This window comes from Lepidochelys kempii, chromosome 7 (genome assembly GCF_965140265.1).
Source record: "Lepidochelys kempii isolate rLepKem1 chromosome 7, rLepKem1.hap2, whole genome shotgun sequence".
Classification (NCBI taxonomy): Eukaryota; Metazoa; Chordata; order Testudines; family Cheloniidae; genus Lepidochelys; species Lepidochelys kempii.
The window spans coordinates 36,689,615-36,710,473 of record NC_133262.1 but is presented as its reverse complement, the minus strand read 5'-3'; the positions used below and the strand labels follow the sequence as shown (position 1 = coordinate 36,710,473).

The 20,859-nt window shown below is 40.8% G+C and overlaps 1 protein-coding gene across 15 annotated transcripts in view; it reads right to left on the bottom strand.

Moving 5' to 3' along the window:
- IQSEC1 (IQ motif and Sec7 domain ArfGEF 1) overlaps window positions 1-20,859 on the bottom strand; it is a 718,643-nt gene that overhangs the window by 244,512 nt on the left and 453,272 nt on the right. For 13 of the 15 annotated variants that reach the window (XM_073352194.1, XM_073352208.1, XM_073352210.1 and 10 more), the window contains one exon: window positions 14,025-14,069. The exons of 1 other annotated variant lie outside the window; for it this stretch is intronic. In XM_073352194.1, coding sequence (XP_073208295.1) covers window positions 14,025-14,069 — 45 coding nt within the window. Of the gene's footprint in view, window positions 1-3,623; window positions 3,643-14,024; window positions 14,070-20,859 lie in introns of those variants that run through there. One more of the 15 variants, XM_073352212.1, reaches the window with a different exon arrangement.

Below are 20,859 nucleotides of genomic sequence, written 5' to 3'. Positions count from 1 at the left end.
GATGCACCAGAAGAGTGGCTGAACTAAAAGGAATCTTCACTTTCACACTCTACACCTGAAGTAAAGTCACGTGGGTCTGCAATTCATCATTGTAATCATCTGATTAAATAGGACACATTCATCCTCAAATACCCATAAAAAAATCAGGAGTGATTTGTTCATTTTGGGCTATAATCCATCATGGAAGGATATTTACTATGCCTGTGCCCTTTAAATTCAAAGAGTGTTGAAATCTCGCCAATACAACTAAGGGCTATGGCATTGATCATAAATTAGCCAGTATTTTGTCATCAAGAAGAGAGACAGGAAATTTGAGTTTTACAGAAACGATCATCAGTTAATGGATTAAGTATTGTTCATAAACTTGCTGTGTACAGCAAGCCACTTACTGTGACTCAGACAAAAGCAGTTTATTAGGGCAGGAACACAAAATTACTTGAGGCATCCCTGTCATTACTCAACAGGGAATCATTTTAACTGTTTCTTTTAAATGGAAGACTAAATGTTTTATGCCATGAAAGATACTATGGGTGAAATCCTGGCCTCACTGATGTTAATGGCAAAACTCCTTTGATGTCAACAAAGCCAGGATTTCAGTCAATACTGTATCTTTGGGCAGATGTAAACTAAAAGGGCATCTCTCCACCCACAATGTGATTGATTTAACATACTGTGCCCCTCTGGATATACTGTGCCAAATAAAAAGGATACAAAGAGACTAAGGGCCCAAGTATGCCAGATGAGTGAAATACACCCATCAAAGGGTCAACACGAAGCTTATGCGTTAACTAAGGCCCACATAAACCCACAAATAGGGCTTAAGTGGTGCACCGACCCTGTGCTGGGCCTCTGCACACAGACAGCTTTCACTCTGGGGGAATTGTACCAACAGCTCCATGAGCACAAACGCTCACAGAAGTGAATCTCAAGTCTGCAGTTGAAATACTGGCCAGGGCATTTTCATGAGCACTCATACCAGAAACTTGATTATTTTCATCTCTGTGCTGCGCACAGGCATACACCCAACACCATAGTAGCCTTACAGTATTACATGTGACCCCCTCATCTTGTAACTGACCCTTCATGGAGTCCCTTTGAGGTCAGTGAGATTCCACCTAGGTGGAAGAGTTAGTGCTAGCAAATCCTGTTGCAATACCAGGCCAAATAAGAATACTCATCCAGTCAGGAAACAGAGACAATACAGTTATGACGTTACTGACCAATAGCAACGAAGTAACACAGCTGGTTACTGAACGTGGAAGAGTAGGCCAGAGTGCTATTAATGTTGCTTAATCATTTTGAATAATGCATAAATGTGAGCAGAAAAATCACACTCTGCTGAGACACGCCACAAACAGAAAAAGAAGACGTTACACTACTTGCTGCAAACCGCTTGCTCAGCTATACTTATGAAAGCGAGATGTGGGTGCCGAGCAGCGTGGCTAAGGGACAAGAGGGACAACGTGTTCTGCAGTACTCTCAAGTGTTGCTGTGAAAAACGTCTTCTGCCAAGGGCACTCCAGTTGCATGGTGGACCAGGCTGAGGATTTGAACCCGCCTCCCCACGATGCCTCACTGTGTTCTCCTAGGACCACAGATGGTCACTGGGCATGTTAGCCAGGCCCCACACCTAGAGCTCAAGGGAGCACCACCTGTAAGGTCTGTATCCTGTCAAGTCCCTGCCAAGGTTCCTTGAAGTACCCTCTCGCTCCCTCTCCCTTCCCCACAGCCATCAGCACAACATAGACCAGGTGAGAAATAATGCTCCTGCCAAAAGCTCATGTGCTGAGCACTATGTAAGGCAAGTGTTAATCAAGTTTCCATTTTGGGTTACTTAATTTAAATTACAGATATATTCCTTTTTTATAGCCAGCATTTGGCTCTATTCCAAGAACATTTTAAGCTAATTTAAAATCACTAATGAAGAAAAATTTAAAGTGAAAGTGAGGCATATATTTTTAATCAGTACTTCGCATTTTGTCACTCTGTTTTAGTGAGAAATTAAGGTTTTGTTGTTGGCTTTGTTTTTAACCTCTTTTATTTCTACAAAGTGTAAGAAAGTTGTCAGTTTTCCGTGATTTTTTGCCATCGCTCTCCCGTTGGATCTTTCTGGCCATATCTGCCTGGGTGGACCCCTGTGTCCACTTCCGTAGATGCAATTACAGAATCAGGACCTGAGTTCACACTGGTTTTGGTGACAAACAAATGAATAGTCTTGATGGAAATGAACATAGTAGCCCCATGGCTACTGTTCAGGCCATCTACCGAGAGAAATAAGGCAGCTATGGGGTAGGCAGTTTGTAACACACCTGAGAATTAGCCAGGCACACAAAACATAAAGCTATAGTTGAGATGTATTTGACTATCCACCTCAAAAGAATCTGGCAGTATCTCTATCACATTATGTAGTTTATTAGCATAAAAGGAAGACATCACAATAGGCTGGGGGGAAAGTATTAGGTCAAGTTGTCCCATGCAGGAGAATATAACACGTCCTATTTCATTTGTAGGGACATTAAATCTCCTGAAGCATATGACTAACTTTGGAATCTTTCTACTTAAAACAAAGCTCATGAAAAAACAAACAACAAAAACAGGAGTATAAACAGATCTCCTTCAGGCAAACAGTCACAGCTGAGGATCCTATTGGACAGAATACTGAATTGTGGGATGGGGGGGAGACCTAATTCCTTGAAAATGATCAGAATAGTTCCCTTCTTCACTGCATGATAAATTCAGCTGCAATTAGCATTTAGTACAAAGCACTTTCTGTGGGCTGATAATAGAAGCTGGCAATACAAAGTGTACAGAAGAAAGACAGAATGCTATTTTAAAGAATCACACCAAATTTGTTAACCATCAAATGAACACCATTTTGGGTTGATTGTGGATCTCCAAAAAGAAAGTTCAGCTGCATAGAGTTTTCCCCATTTAATAAACATATCCCAAAGAGTGAGCAATCCGAAGTTTAGATAAAAAACCGCATCAGGGTAAGTTCAGTGTACGCATTAAATGGAATTGCTTATTTTGCTCTTCCATGAATAGGCAAGCTCAACGCATCTGACACCCTTCCCTATTCTTTATGATCACTATTCACTATCAATCATTTAAGCTTTCTGTCAGACCTGCCTGGGAGAAGTGCCATTGCTTTGAATGACTGTGATGTGCATTGATTCTGTTATCAGAAAAGAAACATGAAATGTAGTATTATCAAATATTCCTGCAAGAAAAAGTCTTATCATCATTACATAAAATTCCATTACATCCCAATCTCCTCATGCTATTTAGGGTTCCTAAACTAAACAGCAGCAGCTACTATACCTGAGAATAAAATAACCAGGTAGCACTCAAATTCACGCATTACTTTTGAGTTAATCTGATTTACAGCAAATGTTAACAACAAACACTATCACCTTCTGCATTTGCAGGCACAAAAGGGGTGTCAGCTAATGAAATAATAAGCAGCTTTACAGTATTTGCCACAAGTTCCCATTAATTGCCGCACCACTCCCTTTTTCTCCTGCCTTTCAAGAGTTGAACAGAAGAGGCAAGTAAATGCACTGGTGGCACGATGTGCAGCCATCCAGTTCTGAAAAAGCATTTCAAAGTTAATGTTTTCTTACCTTTTATAGAAACCATGAAGAGGCTGGAGACATAAAAACTGCCAGTAATCCAAGCAGAAGGCCTTCAACTTCAGCATTTTCAAATAGTTCTACTGCAGCAACTGTAGCCTGCAGCTCGTTGGCTATTTTTTTAAACACACAGTACTTTTTAAATTTTGATTTGACTGACTCAAATCCAATTTCCCCCCGCCTTATTGCTGCAGCATAAGTGTTTCTAATTGCTACCCGTGTACGGAGCGACCCATCCACATGGCACAGCACCTGCACTGTTACACTACTTTAATACAAAGAGACAGTAGCACAAAGGCTAGAAATTCATTTACTGCGCTCTTTGAGCCTGATTTCAGTCTATCTTTCCAAATGTCTCCAAACACAATCAATGTAGCTGTTATTACACAGAAATCCAACTTCTCCTTTTTGCTATTTTAGGCCATTCTGAAAGCTCTTTGGACAAACAATTAGTATATATTCCAGTTAGGATTCTTGATGGCCCCCCTGGAAAGCATCCTTGAAGCTCACAGCCCTTAGGAAAATGCAAGCAATTATCCCAATCAATCTGAGAACAACTGCCCTATAATCACAGTAGTGTTAACATCCCATCCTATGGAAACTCCTCAGTTTTCTAGCAGCATACAACTGTTTTAGTCAGCTCCTCTGGTGTGAATCACATCTGTTCCATTGTCTGCCAGCACCTATGAAAAATGTGGGTTTCCTTATGACAGGGGAAAAAATGACAAGCAAAAGTGTGGACCCTCCCCACTCACAAAATAAATTATGCTTATCTTATTCCCAATACACTTAGCCAGTTAGGTCTGTGTGAAGAAAAACTAATCATCTGAACCACATGGTGCACAGTGGGGCAAGCTCCCAGCTATAAAAGCCAGCAAGATAAAGCCTCGCTGAGATAGGCTGATTCCAGTTGCTAGGGCAACAGAAACACATTGATAAAATCTAAAATGGAACCTTGATGACAGCTTTTCATTGGCTTGCAGGGAAATGTCTCTGTAACAAGCAATGCTCAGGCACTCATAGCAACCTCATCAGCTGAGAGTGAATTTGGGGCTGGACTAATGAGCTGAAATGCAAAATAACAGCTAGTTGTCATTTAGTTACAGTGGAAATCCAAACCCATTTTTATTCTGAAGGGAGCACAGAAGCAATTAACAGTGAGCTGCTTTAAGAAAATAAATGTCAAAATTAGTGGCATTTTCTATTAAAATCCCTTGGCTAGAACAGGCATGACAAAAGCAGCTTTCCTTTTCTGCCTTTTTAGAACATCAAACCATTTGGACTCTTATCTTTTAAGAGACACTATGGGGCCCAATTCTGTCACCGTTTTTCACTTTGAGTAGTAGCTTACTCTGCAAGCAGTTCCACTGATTTCAATGGAAAAAGACATCATTCGGTGGAAGCAAGGATGGCACAATTGTGCCATATATTTTTTGGGGAAGGGATAGCCAAGTACAATATCTGTAGCAAATGATAGACATTACCAGCAAAAACAAATGCCTTGTTGGAAAGCCAGAGTGTAATCTTGTTTTTTGCATTCAAACTGCTGTGACTTTTACTCTTCTACTAGCTGTGATTTTGGCAGTGGAAATAGGTATATGCAGACTTCTCATTTTGTAGAGTTGTTTGAAAATACATCAATAAGGAGAATCTAGGATACATTTTTCAAAAGTAACAAAGTGACTTAGGAGCCTACATCACACTGAAGTCAAGAAGACTTAGGATCCTAAGTGCCTAAGTCACTTTTGAAAAATATGACCTGTAGCAGTTTAATTTGTCATTGTTGTAAAATGGTTTGATGCTCTAAAATGAAGGTTCTTCTGCTTGTGGCATATCTAATTCCCCAAGTGCCTGGATAATAAACTATATTTAGGGATTCTGTGTTTTGGTTTCTGGTATTACTCAGTCACACTCTCTCTGTTTGCTTACGTTCGTGCTTTCCAGCTTCTAGAAAATTGCTTCATATAGATTTATTTGAAATGTGACTGCATGTATTTCAGTAAGCAATTGTTTTATTAACAATAAAACAAACACAAACATCAAAAATATGTCTTGATACATTTTTCAGAGTAACAGCCGTGTTAGTCTGTCTTCACAGAGCTCACGAAAGCTCATGCTCAAATAAATTGGTTAGTTTCTAAGGTGCCACAAGTACTCCTTTTCTTTTTGCGATGTCTTGATACAGGTATCTATAAAACAGTTTCATGCTGTTGTTTGCATCCTATGTTTCCACACAAATAAATGCACAACCCAGAAATTGGCTGCAGAAAGCATGAAGAAATATGTTGTAATAACTGGGACCTAGAAGACCTACTCCAGTTGTGAGCCTAACTGTGGGAAGATGGATGGAAGTTTATAAAATGGCTCAATTACCTGTAATAACAAAGGGTGCTGGGAAAAGATTATGGAAGTCCAACTTAGACTGTTAGAGAAGTTTGTATAAATTAATAAAAGTGAAAAACAGAAAGACTGAATTAGTCTAAACAAAGGGCTTTACTGATATAATTCCAGGCCTGTGTTGAGACCATACCTGGCAAACAAAGAAAGTGTGGGTGGATGTTAACGGACTAAACTTTGTACGTCAGAAGTTAGGCCTGATTGGTGAACAAGTTAGTCCATCCGTCACCCCCTTTCTGGGACTCTTAAAAAGAGACTTTTGGGGGTGAGGACATGTGAACCAACTGGGGAATTCTTGGAGGAGCAGGAGGGCTGTTAGGACTCCATCCTGCTTTGCCCCAGGGACTTTTCCCTCTCCCCTGGGGCTCCAAAGATTGCCACAATCAATCATCGGGAAGTCCAGACTTTGGCACACTAGTGGGAATAGCTGGTCATCACCACTGCATCAGCGGAGACTCCAGTCAGGGACACATGAGATCCTGCTTGTCTCCCCTTACCTTGTGTGTTCCTTTCTGTCCCACTATTTTTCCTCCTATCCCCCCTCATTCAGCTTGTCATAAAATCTGATCCTGTGGTCAACTGTACCAATGGCTCCAGCACAGGGAGAGGAAACAGTACAACCAGCTCTAGCCAGTTCTGTCCAGAATAAGAGACACCGGTAAAGGAGAGGGACCAGATGATATCTCAGACCCCTGACCAGGAGAAGAGCCAGAGTCCAGTGCACTGCTGTTGCAGCTGACCTGCCAACCCTCAGCCTCCATCTGACCTGGCCCTGGAATCCTGAGAACGTCAGCAAAAGTCATATTTCCTCCACTTTTACTATCCTGTCTCTTTCTCCCCCTCATGTCTGTCTGTTGGTCTGTTAAAAACAGGAAGAGTTACCATCCTTCACATCTCAGAACTGAGCAACAACACAAACCCTTTCCTTCCCATCAAGAAGGGTTGCCCAAGTAAGCAGGGGAGACTAATGGATGTCCTCTCTTAAAAAGGGACTTTGACAGGTTTGGTTAAGATTGTTTTGCGTAATCATTCAATTTCAATTTTGAACTGCATTGTAACTCTTCTTCTTTTATGTAACTTAGTTAATAAATTTCTAAACTCTATGCATGGGTTGCTTAGTGGGTTTGCCAGGAAACTAACAAACCAAGGTCTCTATATACCAAACCCTAACCTTGTTTAAAACAGTTTAAGGCTGGACACACTTACAGAGTCATGTTAACACCTTTGACTCTTTGGGTCTTTTATTCCATCTAAATTAATAGAGCAAACCACAAACCTGTGTATAACTTGCAGGAGTCAGTATGAACAGGATGCACGTCTCTTTTAAAGGAACCTTATCATTTTCTCCCCCCGCAGTGTTTATCTCTTATTAGTTGTTTCCCACTGACAGTGAGGTTGGTACTGTAGAAATGATCTCAGAGAGAGTACAGCTGGAGTTGTTTTACTGGTTACCTTTGAAAAGCAGACCCCTATAACAATCCTACATAATATGAAAGCCAAATCTTGTGGTCCTTACTCAAACGATGCTCCCCCTGACTTTATTAATCTGGCTATTTTCAAGCAAGGAAATTACGCAGACATGTTAGAGGAAAATTAAACTTATATTATTTTTTTCCATTCCAGCTTTTGAATTTGAATTAACAAGAACAGCTCCCACATTACATGATAGTTTTACATGAGTACAGGCTGAATTTCAGCACCACTGGGTTTGATACCTAATGGTAATAAGCAAACTCTCCCCTCTGTTTCACTGGTGCTACTTCACTGACTACATCTGAGTTAGATCACTGCAAGGAGTGGGGGTGTTAAGGAGAGGGGAATTTGGCCTTCTGTTGCTAACAGAAACAGAAACTAGAAGAAATTATAAATTTTGTCCAGCTAAAGATAAAATAAATGAAGCAGGGAAAACTATTAAAATTTACTTTTAGTTTTTCCGAAAACTGTAATATTTAGTCTTTTGCTTGAAAAGCTCATAAAACCCACCAAACTCACCCCACAATTTAAACAAAAATTATTCACCTGGATCACAAGAAAAGAGGGTAATATCTGCCAGACTATTGAGCCAGTAGGACACCATCAAAACATTTGCTCCTGAAATGACACAGCTTTCAGAAAACACTTCTTTTTCCTGCTCACACTGTATGGCAATTTCTTTCTCTGCTAGTGATAACCTTTCCAGAAGAAATTACTGTGTTTCTCCCCTTAATTACATATTTTTAAATCCCCAACTTTCAGTGAGTAAAAGCTACTTGTCTATGAATTTTCTGACAGAAACTAATACTGATTATCCTGTACTGCATGCACGGAAAATGCTAATTAGAACTTTTGTAAAGCAAAACCACTATGTTCTCCACACGCTCTTCATCTTTTCCCCTGGAAAACAAGTAATGAAAAACATTAAGCTTCCTCTCACGCTCAGCCTAGATATAAAACTGGTTCTTTGAAAGAGGCATTTTACTGCTACTTTCTTTGTCTTAGAATTCATAGGCCTAATGAAAATTCGTGTAGCAATTTTTGGATGTGGTGCAGCTTCAGCATTGTAACCCTAAGAGAGCACTGTGCAGCATCTCCATATTCATTTATACTTTCAGTGTGTGGAGGCAGGTCTGGCAGCAGTGTGCTGAGTGCTTTAACCGGCCCTTCTAAAGTGGCCATTAAAAAGACTGGCAAAGTTGAAAACATACAGTACAAAATCCTCCTTTAGCGATGGTTGTCTTGACAATCTATGGAGTAGTGAGGCTGCACTCAAACATACTACTAGTGAGAGAGATTGCGCTATAAAATAAATACAGCATGAACTTAGAGCTAGCTACACTTGCTTGCATGACAATAGGACAGCCTTGAAAATTGTCATGAAAATTAAGCAATCACTGAACCACACTTTACATGAAAAATGTATGTTACAAATTCGACTGTTTATTTAGGCATCTGAGCGTCTTAAAGCTTAATGATACTTTACTGGCCCAGTAGAATTACCCACTCACCTAGGCAAGTGGGCAAATTCAATTTTGCAAGCCTGCAATAGGAGATCTCTAATTTGCTTAAACCTTGCAGAATTCCAAGAAGCAATATCTACCCTGAATCGCCATTAGCTGTGATTAGCCATTAGAATGCCATTAGCCCTGGTTTAATGTTATGGGGCCAAAGTGTGGCTTGGGAGTAAGAAGGGGCCGTTATAGCATTCACTTTGTTTCACAACCTGTGTGCATCAGCCTTGGATGAGATTGTGGGTGGGGAAACATGGACGACATTCTATGTGGCAGTCTGGGTGTATGCTTTTGGGCTGCTGGCTGTGGAAGGTCCTATGTGGCTACAAAGGTCCTGTGATGATGACTTACAGGCCTAAAGCCACCACAGCTCGAGCCTCAGAGTACACACAGAATTGCTCCTTGAACAAAGTGTGTAAGGATGGATGTTTTTGTGGTTAAGGCACTGGAAGGGGATTCTAGAGGACAGGTTTCTATTCCTGGTTCTGCCAGACTTCTGGAGTGACTGGTGGAAAGTCACTGAAATCTCTCAGAGCCTCACTTCCCCACTGGCATAATGGAATGTAAAAGATAAAGAATATTTCCCTATCTCATGGGATGTTCAGAGGATAATGTCATTGACGTTTGTGAGGTGCCCAAACACTGCAGTGATGTGCACCATAGACAAATGTATAGATTAATGAAGAAACCTCAAATTTTCCTTTGTGTTCAGCATTTCAACAGTACATTGACTCTTGGAATGCTCTAATACCCCAAAACAGATTTCTTTTGTTTTAAACAATTCTGACGTAGGGTATGTGATCCCACAGACACATAATTTAGGTTGACATTATCCTTCATCTTCATTTATTAGGGCTCTGAGGCATCAAATCATTCTGAGCTGAAATAGCAGGAAATTCATTGTGATGGTTTTTGCTCCTGAATATCTTCTCTGTACCCCTATTCTTTAAACTACAAACCACTGGCAGATTGCTTATGATAAAAGGAAACCCTGAGGTCAGTCACAAAATCAAGGCTTGAATGTTTTAATTTTGGAAAGTTTGGCATTATTTCTGGGTAAGACCAGAATTCAGGGTCTGAACTGATCAATAAGTTCAGGGTCTAATGCTAAGACTCAGTTATTAGGAAACCATACCACATCAGATACTGGGTGGAAGACGGCAGGGCCCGCTTCAAAATGTCTGGGTGCATAGGTCAGTTGTTCTGATGCAATATATAGCAGAGGACAACTTATGCAAAATATAATACTTACTGCGAGACAGCATAACAACTTGCATGAAGGCCCCTTCATAATGAACGTGAGCAGAATTATAATGGTAGTAGTGATATTTTAATTATTATGGACCCAAATCTAATCTCAGGTACTGTCATGTAAATCTAGACTAATGTAGTCAAAGGAATTAATCCAATGTAGTCACAGGACGCCCTTTGGTATGGAATTTGTATAAGACTAAAACAAAAAATCTAATCAAATGAAGAGTCTGGATCTATGATATTCTGGTGCAACTGAGCTCAGCCCCTGCCCCCTGGTGTTCTATACCAGATACATACAAAATGGAAATGGTACTAGATGTTCTCACAAATGCATGATGCCTGGCATGCAGAGCTAGTCACATCTTCTTGGAAGGCAGATCTGTTATGTTAGTGGTGGGACAAAAGACACCAGGAAGGTATAGCACATGGACATGCAGACAGCACAGCATCCCTGGAAGAATATTGTGTGTCTGTTGGGAAATTCAGTGAGTTAAAAGAAATCATGTACCAAGTGGTGCAAGTAGATTTTAACTCTTACCAGTATGGTACCGACCCCCTGCCCCTCCTTACAAAATATGTTCCGTGACTAGAGCCCTGCACGGATACAAATTTATACCCGTGAATGCGGATATCCCAGATAGAAATCGGTATCCACCGAACTGCAGGGCTCTCCCGGGAACTGCAGCGGTGGAAGGAGCAGCATGTGGGGCCGCCACTCGCAGGAGCCAGTGCCCCACGCTGGCAGCTCCTCTGTTGTGGCTGTATCACGCCTAGCCCTGCCCCCAGCCCTTCAACGCAGCTGCATCTCCTGTCTGGGGTCTGTACCGCCCCACTGGAGGACAGGGTTGGGGGCAGGGCTGGGGGCAGTACAGCTGTGCCAGAGAAGCTGCCAGCACGGGGTGCTGGCTTCTGGGAGCGGCAGCCCCACGTTCTGCTCCTTTCACCGCTGCGGTTCCCAGGAGAGCCCTGCGGTTCAGCGGATAACAATTTCTATCCGCAGATATATGCAGGTATAAATTTGTATCCACGCAGGTTTCTACAATTCATTCTTGAAAATGTGTCTGGTATGGTGTACCGGCACTAAATGTCTTAATGGTACAGTGCACCTGTCCATACCGGCTCACTTGCACCACTGCATGTACCTTATTTTATGGTCTACCAGTGGTAGATTTGTTTGAGCAAACTGATGAGATGTTGTCCACACCATGTTCAATAACAGAAATCTTTCTTTTGCTTCATCCCATTTTGTGACCAAAGAGCTTTAAGAATCAGCCTCATGGATTATTGTATTAGCACTCCTAAATCAGGCCCTGACCTTATTAATATACACTAGATTTTGCAAGTTATTTCTCCAGTATCATTTAGCCCTTATATAAAACAGCTACCTTAGAGAAACTCCTATTAGATGTGAAACTAACATATCTTTTCCTGATTGCTTTGTTCACTTGGAGCTCTGGAACTGCATTTACTAGTAGTTCAAAAGCAGCAATTAAAAAAAAACACATTGTCATCTTGAAAAAATTATGTGCCCTTGCCTTAGCTTTGAAAAAAAAAATACAAGAAAACAGTGCACTATCTCCATTTGTTTCCCCTCACTTACACCATGAAATGGAGGGGTACATTTACTGGAAAGATGTGGATATATCCATCATTCACCATGCCCTATGTGCTACCAAATTTTGTTTTGGAGGCAGAGGAGAGGGGAGGATTGCAAAACCTTAGTGACCTTGGTTTGGTTTTGTGAGATCGAAACCTGGCCTTGGTCTTAATTTGTAAGGTTTTGTATAACTCTCCATCTGCATACATGTTCTTTGCAAAGCATACCTGGAATCACTGACAGTTTTGAGACAATAAGACAAATATTCTCATGAAAATCTGTTTACAATAGTTCAGTGAGTGGCTTTATACAGAGTTTGGGTAAAGGGAGACGAGCAGAAAAGGGAAAAGCCCTAAGATCTCCAATCATAACTGTTGCCTTTTTATAGTATCTGGTGATAAAGATACTATAATAGTGCCAGTTGTTATAAGACTATTGACTGGAAATACAAGGACGTAAATCAGGGAATGCACACCAGACAGCATCTCTCTGTTAGCAGGTTCAACAAAATAACACTGGGAATTGAGAGTGTAAGTCAAGAAAAACAATGCAAAAAGAATAATATGTTAGCAGTGCTTATTATTTGATTCACGTAATATGAACTTACTATCTTTCATACTCCCACTGGGTAAAGATAATGGACATACTGAATATTAATCATGAGGTCTAGTTTTAAAAAAGGATTTGGGGAAACAGTTTTATAAAACAATTATATAAAAATGTCAATTTATTTGTCTCCCCTGTGCATTTCTAAATGGACCCCAAACTAAAGGACAGATATTTTATTAAGAGTGTTATTGACACTGTTCATAAAGAATTCCTCATTCCTTTTTCAGCTGTTAGATTTTTTTCTCCCTTTCTTCCTTCATTTACTACTCCCTAAATTCTCCTTGTTGTCATCTGCCCAGGGGAAGTAATCCCAAAAGACACAAATTATTGCATTAAACCTGCCCCTTGCACAAAGATTTACTTAATCCAGAACAATGCCTGCTGCAATGATTGTTTCTGGTAACTCGCTCCCAGTGAATGCCACATCACACACCAGCCACATGATGCCCTGAGATAAAATGAGGTTGCAGAGCAATAGGGAAAAGGCAAAACCAGAAACTGTATCTGAGTGATGATACAGACTGGGAAACTGTGTGCAAGCCAATCCATGACTATTTGAATGGCACTGGAGTTAGGGCTGAGTATCACCCAGTGCTCTTATGCCAGCAATGAGGAGAGTGAGGGGACAGTGATGTTTTAGAAAGATTTTACTGTATTTTTTAGGAACCCTGACTCATTTGATCACTTTACTTACAATAATTCACATGCTTTGAAAACAACAGGAGCTTAAATAGCCATGGGGCCCTTTAGTTTGAGTTATTTCAAACAGAATGGACAGCTTTCAATTACTTTCTGGTTCAAATCAGGTTAGGCACAGCAAAACACATGTCCTCTCGCAGACCAACCCAAAAGGCAGGCTTTCTTGAAAACAATCACCAGCTTTTTCTTTTAAGAGAAAGTGATTCTGCCCCAGATTAACCAAACGAAGCGTGCTTCTTTTTTTGATGCATCCTTTAGCGTGTAACTGTATGACCAGGGAGCACCAGTGCCCCTTTAATATCGAACATTAATGGTGCCAACATTGTTTCCAGATTAAATACAGTGATCAAAGTAAAATGGAAGGTACTGCAAAGATTTATATGAAAGCACCTTCTGATGTGGTCTTCGTGGAATGCTGAGCAAGGGGGAAACCACAGGAATCCAGATGCAACCATCAGCACCACTCATTAAAAAGTGGTATATAACCAGCACAAAAGGCCAAACCTCCCTTCAACATAGGATGGGGTTTTACAGGCATTAGTGTGTTTTTTTCATATGTGCACACACAGACACATGTGCATGCATGCATGGACACAAACAATGTGTGTAAGAATGCACAATGTTTAATGTTGGAAGCTTTCAAGTACCTCATGTTTGTAGGGAGGGGGAAACTATCCTTTATGTTCTCTGATACTACATGTGAGGTTTGGTAAATAATCAAATCATTCCTTTCCCAGCTTTGTATTAGAAATTAAGATTGTATGCTGTGCGCTTAGTGTTTTGAAATAGAACAGATGCTGAGCTTGCTATTTGTGTTCTATATTTAACCTATATATTAATTAACAGTACCTTAGTGGATCAGTTGAGATGCTGCTTCTTGTTTCCAACGAGCTCCTGAGATAGTAACAAAAGAATAAAGGTACAAAATATTAAAACAATTATTTGACAAAGTATTAAAAACATAAAAGTCATCAAAAGTTTAAAAGTATTAGGTTTTTCTTGCCAGGATTATTACTAGTTTTTAATTCACATTTTTATAATGTCAATAACCACGAGCTTTTAAAAAAAATAATTATGAATCTATTTAGAAAAAATAATTGACAGTGATTCTCATGTTTACAATGGTATATGCTGAAGAAATGTTTTAAACATAGTTAGAGAGACAAGGTGGGTGAGGTAATATCTTTATTGGAAGAGTTCTGTGTGAGCTCAAAAGCTTGTCTCTCTCACCAACAGAAGTGGGTCTAATAAAAGATATTACCTCACCCACCTTGTCTTTCTAATATCCTGGGACCAACACAGTTACAACAACACTGCATTAAACATAGTTAGGCATTTTTGTTTTCCTAGGCATATTTGTGGTCAGGTCTCAATGTTTTAAAAACATTGCAAGAGGGCATATGAAATATACAGCAAAAACACTTGAAATTCATACAAATGTACATTTACACAAACTTAAATCTTCTGGCTAACGCTGGATGAAAAAATACCTTTTTGTGGACTTTTCTTCCTGTTTTTGTCAAAATCACTCATGAAAATGTATAGCTTTTTAGGCTAAAAACTGACATGGAAACCAAAACAAATTTTTTGGTGTTTGGAAATCAAAGTGGTTTCAAAAACTGATTTTTTTAAATACCAAATTTTAAAAAAGAACAGAAATAAAATATTTTAACCAAAAACATTTTGGTCTCCAGGTTTTCCTAAGTAAATGAATAAATAGATGAACACATGGAATATATTATCAAAATATATTTTTGTGAATATACTCATTTGCAATGAAAAGCCAGTTTTCTCTGAAAATACTTTTTGATGAAGACATTCCAACCAGCTCTATTTTGGTCTTTTTTCCATCTGTGTTAGAGGTAAAAGAAGAGGAAGCTTTCACACAGCTCCTACTATTGTTTTATGTACTACAGCTGTCAGTATATTTTATTTTACTGAGCATTTCAGAACACTGCCCTCTGTTGTTCAGCCTAGCACTGGAATTGCCAGCAATGAAAATCAGAGCTCATCTAGGCCTCTTTGATATCAGCCGAGCAACTTTGGAATAGAAGGCACTGATATGTACATATGTATAGGCTGGAACTGGGCAAAACCCCTGTCAACTTTAAAAATTACACAAATGAACTGCAGACAATCAAAATGTATGCTCCTCTCAGAACTCCTGACTTCTTCCCATAGAAAATAATCCAAATTCACCAGTCAAATCACATACTTGGATGTGGAACTTATTCCTGACCTTAACTTCCTTCCACCAACTTGAAAACTTAATGCTGACATGAAGTCTCCCCACATGAGTAAGTCCCATTATCATTAATTGTCACCGTTCTATAGCTGCTCCATGGGGAAGCCCCATTGACTTCAAAGAGAGCTCTGAGCAGAAAGGAACTACAGAATGGATCACAATGCGAGTTAATTGATCATATTAATGGAAGAGCAGAGCTGGGTCTGTGTGGTTTACATGTGCACACTGATGGGAGAGTAGTTCTGTTCATCCCCAATATACCCAACCATGCAAAAATAGAACAGCTGCATACAATAAGGAGACAGGCTAAATTCTTCTATGAGAGCCTCATTAAACTTGACTCTTATACTCTGCTTTCCTGAGTGGATTGCCTGGACAGATGAGAGAGGAGAATTTTGCCCAGAAGGCATCCCTGATTATGTATTTGCTGGCTTTTCTCACATTTGGTCACATTTTTACCATTATTTATTGTTGGAATGATCACTCTTTAAAACACTTGTCAATTGCGTTAGATAACTACATAGCTTTACCTCAGTCTTTGCAATATTCTAGGTCTTCCCTACAAGATAGATACAGGAAAGTTTAAGCTTAGTCTGCTGCAAGTATGGAGGTAACCATAGCCATTTATCGAAGTTAAATGAGTATGTTTTTAAGAGTGACATTTTACATTAACTATTTACCTGGGCTATAGACATGCATAGCACTTACATTTAATCCATTCTAATACACAATTTGATGTTGGCAGAAAAAACAGAAAGGAAGTCAAATTTTTACAGACTTATTTATCCCAAATATCATAATGACTCCTCCTTCATGAGCAAATATATATTTGAAAATGTTTATTTTATTCTTACCTGCTTATATGCAAATAATTGACACACAGCCAAACTGCTCCAAATAAAATGTTGATGGCCAAGCAATGAGCCTGTGGTCTATGAAGGCTTATGAAAGCAAAGCTGAAATTGAGTTAACTAGATTGTATGGCTGTAAATTGATTGTCCTTTCTCAGTTTTGGTGCTGAGATTAATATCTTTACAGAAATAACTTTGGCTTTATTACGGAATGATAGCAGGAAGTATATAAGCACTGTGTATGCAAAATTGAGCTCTTCAAGAATAGAAGAAAAACCATATTGTCCAAATAGCCTTTAACTACATAACATACATACAAAGCTTTAAAATGCCTTTTAAGTGCTTTTTCCGCCCTGTAATTTGTTTGCTTTCAGCACAGTTCAAGATTTGTGAATAGTAATGAATTTTGAGGGGGTGGTTTACATATGTCTGCCTTGTGGCTCTTTATTAGTTTGACAATTGAAAAGGGCAAACTTAATTTACTAGTAATTTAGTTTATTGCTTAACACAGTCTTCATGTGGAAGTGTCAGCCTGCTCTGTGACCATGACTTTGTCTTACTTTCAGCTGAATATTTTAAAATCTGTATTAACTGGTTTTGGCCCTTGTTACTATAAATAAATATTTAACAGACTCTCAGCGTCTTTGTGCAGGGACAATATGTTGTGCATAGTGAAGAGATGGTAATGAGACACTAAGCCACACTGATTAGCCTGCGGCCCCAGTAGAACCTTGATTGTGCAGAATGACATTGAACGTGTTGTGACCTTAGGGACTCGGAACCCAGTCACAAGTAGCGGGAGTACAGATTCACTAAAAATAGCACGTTTTCTTTCTAAATTCAGACACAGAGAAAGGTAGACTCTCCAAATAATTAGAAACATAGACTCAGGAGAAAGGTTTTAATGTGGGGTGAATTGTTTCCATTCCCCTACTCCACTTTTCTATTAAAGATTTCTATGGCATTGTGTTTTCAAAGATTCAAGAACTGTTTCTGGGGCTGTGAAGCAACTTGGCTGAAAGGCTTGGTCTACACTTGTGAAATGTTCTAGAAATTTCGCACTGCTGCTAACACCAGTTCATTTCCACAGTGGTAACAATGTTGGAAGTGCTTGTGGAGACTGTTAACTGGAGTTTTAACCACCATGTCATCTAACTCTGCTCAGAGTATATCTAATCAATGTGGTGCTTATGACAGCAACAGTGGCTGGCAACCTGTCTGTGCTACAGCTGCCAATGTTGCTAACACAAATAGAGCTGAACTAGTGTTAGTAGTGGTGGGAAATATTTAGAAAACTCCCCTAGTTTAGACAAGGTTTGGTGGGGCTGGATAAGCAACTAGAGGCCCATACGTATTGTTGATAATAAAGGGTCAGAGCTGACATAGGTAAACCAGGCTGTAACTCCACAAATTCTGTCAACAGCAAACAGGGGAACTTCTTGATAGGGCTCTGAGTGAGAGAGGCTGGAACATCTGACCGCTGTTAAGTCCCAAACATGTGAAGTAACTTCTTTGAAGAAATAACATTACTGAGATAAAGAATGGATACAGAATCAAAGTAACCCCTTGTGGTGGAAGCTGTGCTACATTCCTTTTTCTAGATGAAGGCCTGTAGGACCAAATCTGTATATAAGTGAAGGACAAGATGGACTTGAACAGCAGTCGTAGGCATTTGAATAAACAGAGGAAACCAAAAGGAAGACAGCACAAAGAGAAGGAAACACCAGACAGAGTCCTCAGTTGGGATACTGAAGAGCAAAAAGAAAATTTTACATTGTGGCAACTATGAGGAACAATAGGAAGAGAGAGCAAGTCTCAGGGGAGTCTTTCAACCATTCCAGTGGTTATTCTGCCCTTGAGGAGCAGCAGAAACAGAAGGATAATAGGGCAAAAGACATTAGCCATCCAGTGGGCCAGAAGCAAGCACTGAAGAGGAAGCAGCAAAAAGAATTGGCCCAATACATATGTAGCCCAGATAACGAAAACACAATCATGTACTGTCCCTAGCGTTGCCAACTTTCTATTTGCAGAAAACCGAACACTCTTGCCCCGCCCCCGGCCCTGAGTCCACGTCCCTGCCCCGCCCCTTCTCAGAGGTCCCACGCCCTCCCTCCGTCGCTCACTCTCCCCCCACCCTCGATCATTCGCTCATTTTCAACAGGCTGGGGCAGGGGGTTGGGGTGCAGGCTCCGGCTGGAGGTGCAGGCTCTGGGGTGCGGTGGAGATGAGGAATTTGGGGTGCAGGATGGGGCTCTGGCCTGAGGGGTGGAGCTGAGGGGTTTGAAGTGTGGAAGGGGGCTCTGGACTGGGCCAGGGGGTTGGAGTGTGGGAGGGGGTATGGGATCTGGGCTGGGGGTGAGGGCTCCGGAGTGAGGCTAGAAATGAGGGGTTCAGGGCGCAGGAGGGGGCTCAGGGCTGGGGCAGGGTGTTGGGGTGTGGGAGCAAGTGTGGGCTCAGGGCAGAACTTACCTCAGGCGGCTCTTGGAAGTGGCTACCTAGGATGGCCAGATGGCTCCGCTCGCTGCCCCCAGCTGCAAGTGCCACCCCAGATGTTCCCATTGTCCACAGTTCCTGGCCAATGGGAGCTGCGGAGCTGGCTGTCAGGTCAGGTGGCAGCACATGGAGCCTCTTTGGCTGTGCCTGTGCCTAGGAATGAGGGGGACATGCTGCCGCTTCCAAGAGCCGCGTGGAGCTGGGTAGGGAACGTGCCAGCCCTGCCAACTGGATTTTTAATGGCCCAGTCAGTGGTGCTGACCAGAGCCCCCAGGTCCCTTTTCGATCAGGCGTTCCGGTTGAAAACCAGACACCTGGCAACCCTAACTGTCCCCAAGGTATCAGGATAAAAGATATTACAGGGGGGAAGGCTAGTCCAAAGAATACTAGAGAATTTCCACTTAGTAGCTACACAAGAAATAAACTTCAGAACAGTCAGAGCTCTTACTAAGCTATTGAATACTCTCCCAAGGGAAACAGTGAAAGCACCAGGATATGAGATGGTAAAACAGCACTGGACAGTAGAATATGTACTGCAGGATCACCTTGCAGTGGCAGGGAAATGGACTAGATGCCCCAAGGGTCTTTTTCCATCTTCAGTTTCCATAGAGTTTGCAAGGGCCTTTTGGATAGGAAGCAGAGGAAGTCTGCACTGGCTTTAGTGGTTAGTCACTGTCAACTAGTCTGGAACACATGCCTGTTTGTGCAGGTTTTTTGCAAAGTGGATCATGTATGCCTTGTAACATCAAGGCTGGCACAAAGGCCTGTGTCCAATCAGATTTTTTCTGATCTAATGTGTTCACATGGAGCTTGAAGAATAGGTGTAGCAAGTGGTTACACAGTCTATTCTGAACCCGAAAGAGTCTTATGAAAACACGAATTCAGCTAAGACTTAACTATAACTTTGCTATGAACTCACTGTCTTTCTCCATTCACCAGCAGAAAGAAAAAAGGGATATTAGGCTTCCACTGCAAAGTACTACCTAGGAGGAAATAATATTCCTGACAGCTATCAAACTAGATGTAACTGCATCAGTCAATTTGTCTTTTAACATTTAAACAAGACAATCAGTCACCATCTTTATCTACTATGCCATATAGTTCCAAAGATTCAGTGGGGACACAAATAGCTACTTCAAGTGTTGGGCATGGCAACAGACACCAACACCTACAACCAACCCCCACATTCTTCAATTACGTATTTAAATGTAAGTGTTGTATGATAAACCTGTCTGGGCATGTATCTATTAGAGTTTCTAATTCCCAATAAATATGACTTTCAATATCTATTACCAAATGTTTTATCAAAATCTAAAGTATATACTTAGACTAGGGTTTCTCAAACTTCATTGAACCGCAATCCCCTTCTGACAAAAAAAAAAATTACTTCATGACCCCGGGAAGGGGTGGGGGTGGGATGGCAAAGATTGAGGGCTTCAGCCCTAAGCAGACTGTAACCTGAGCCCCGCTGCCCCGGGCTGAAGCCCTCGGACTTTGGCTTCAGCCCTAGGGCACGGGGCTCGAACTTTGGCTTCAGCCCTAGCCCCCAGCAAGTCTAACGCCGCCCTGGTCACCCCACTAAAATGGGATCACGACCCACTTTGTGGTCCCAGCCCACAGTTTGAGAACCGCTGACTTAGATCGTTGTTTGTGTTTTCAGACTATAAATACAATCTCTCCCACAAGTCTTGTATTCTAGCAACATTACAAAGAAATTTATTTTTAAATCAAACAATGGCTTCTTTTTTTTATAACTATTCATTTATATTAAGCTTGGACCCAAAGGACCAGATAAAAACTGATCCCTATTTGTGCTCTGTCCTATATAAACCCAGAAGAGACAGTGCCGTCCCTCCAGAGTTTACACACAAACAACAATTTTTTTTGTCAGAAGGGGATTAAGCGGTTCAATGAAGTTTGAGAAACCCTAGTCTAAATATATACATTAGATTTTGATAAAACATTTGGTTATAGATATTGAAAGCCATATTTATTGGGGATTAGAAACTCTAATTTATCTTCAGTGGTATGAAAGGGATTCACCGAACACCACTATTGACCTGGAGATGAACACGAAAAGACACAGACACAGCAA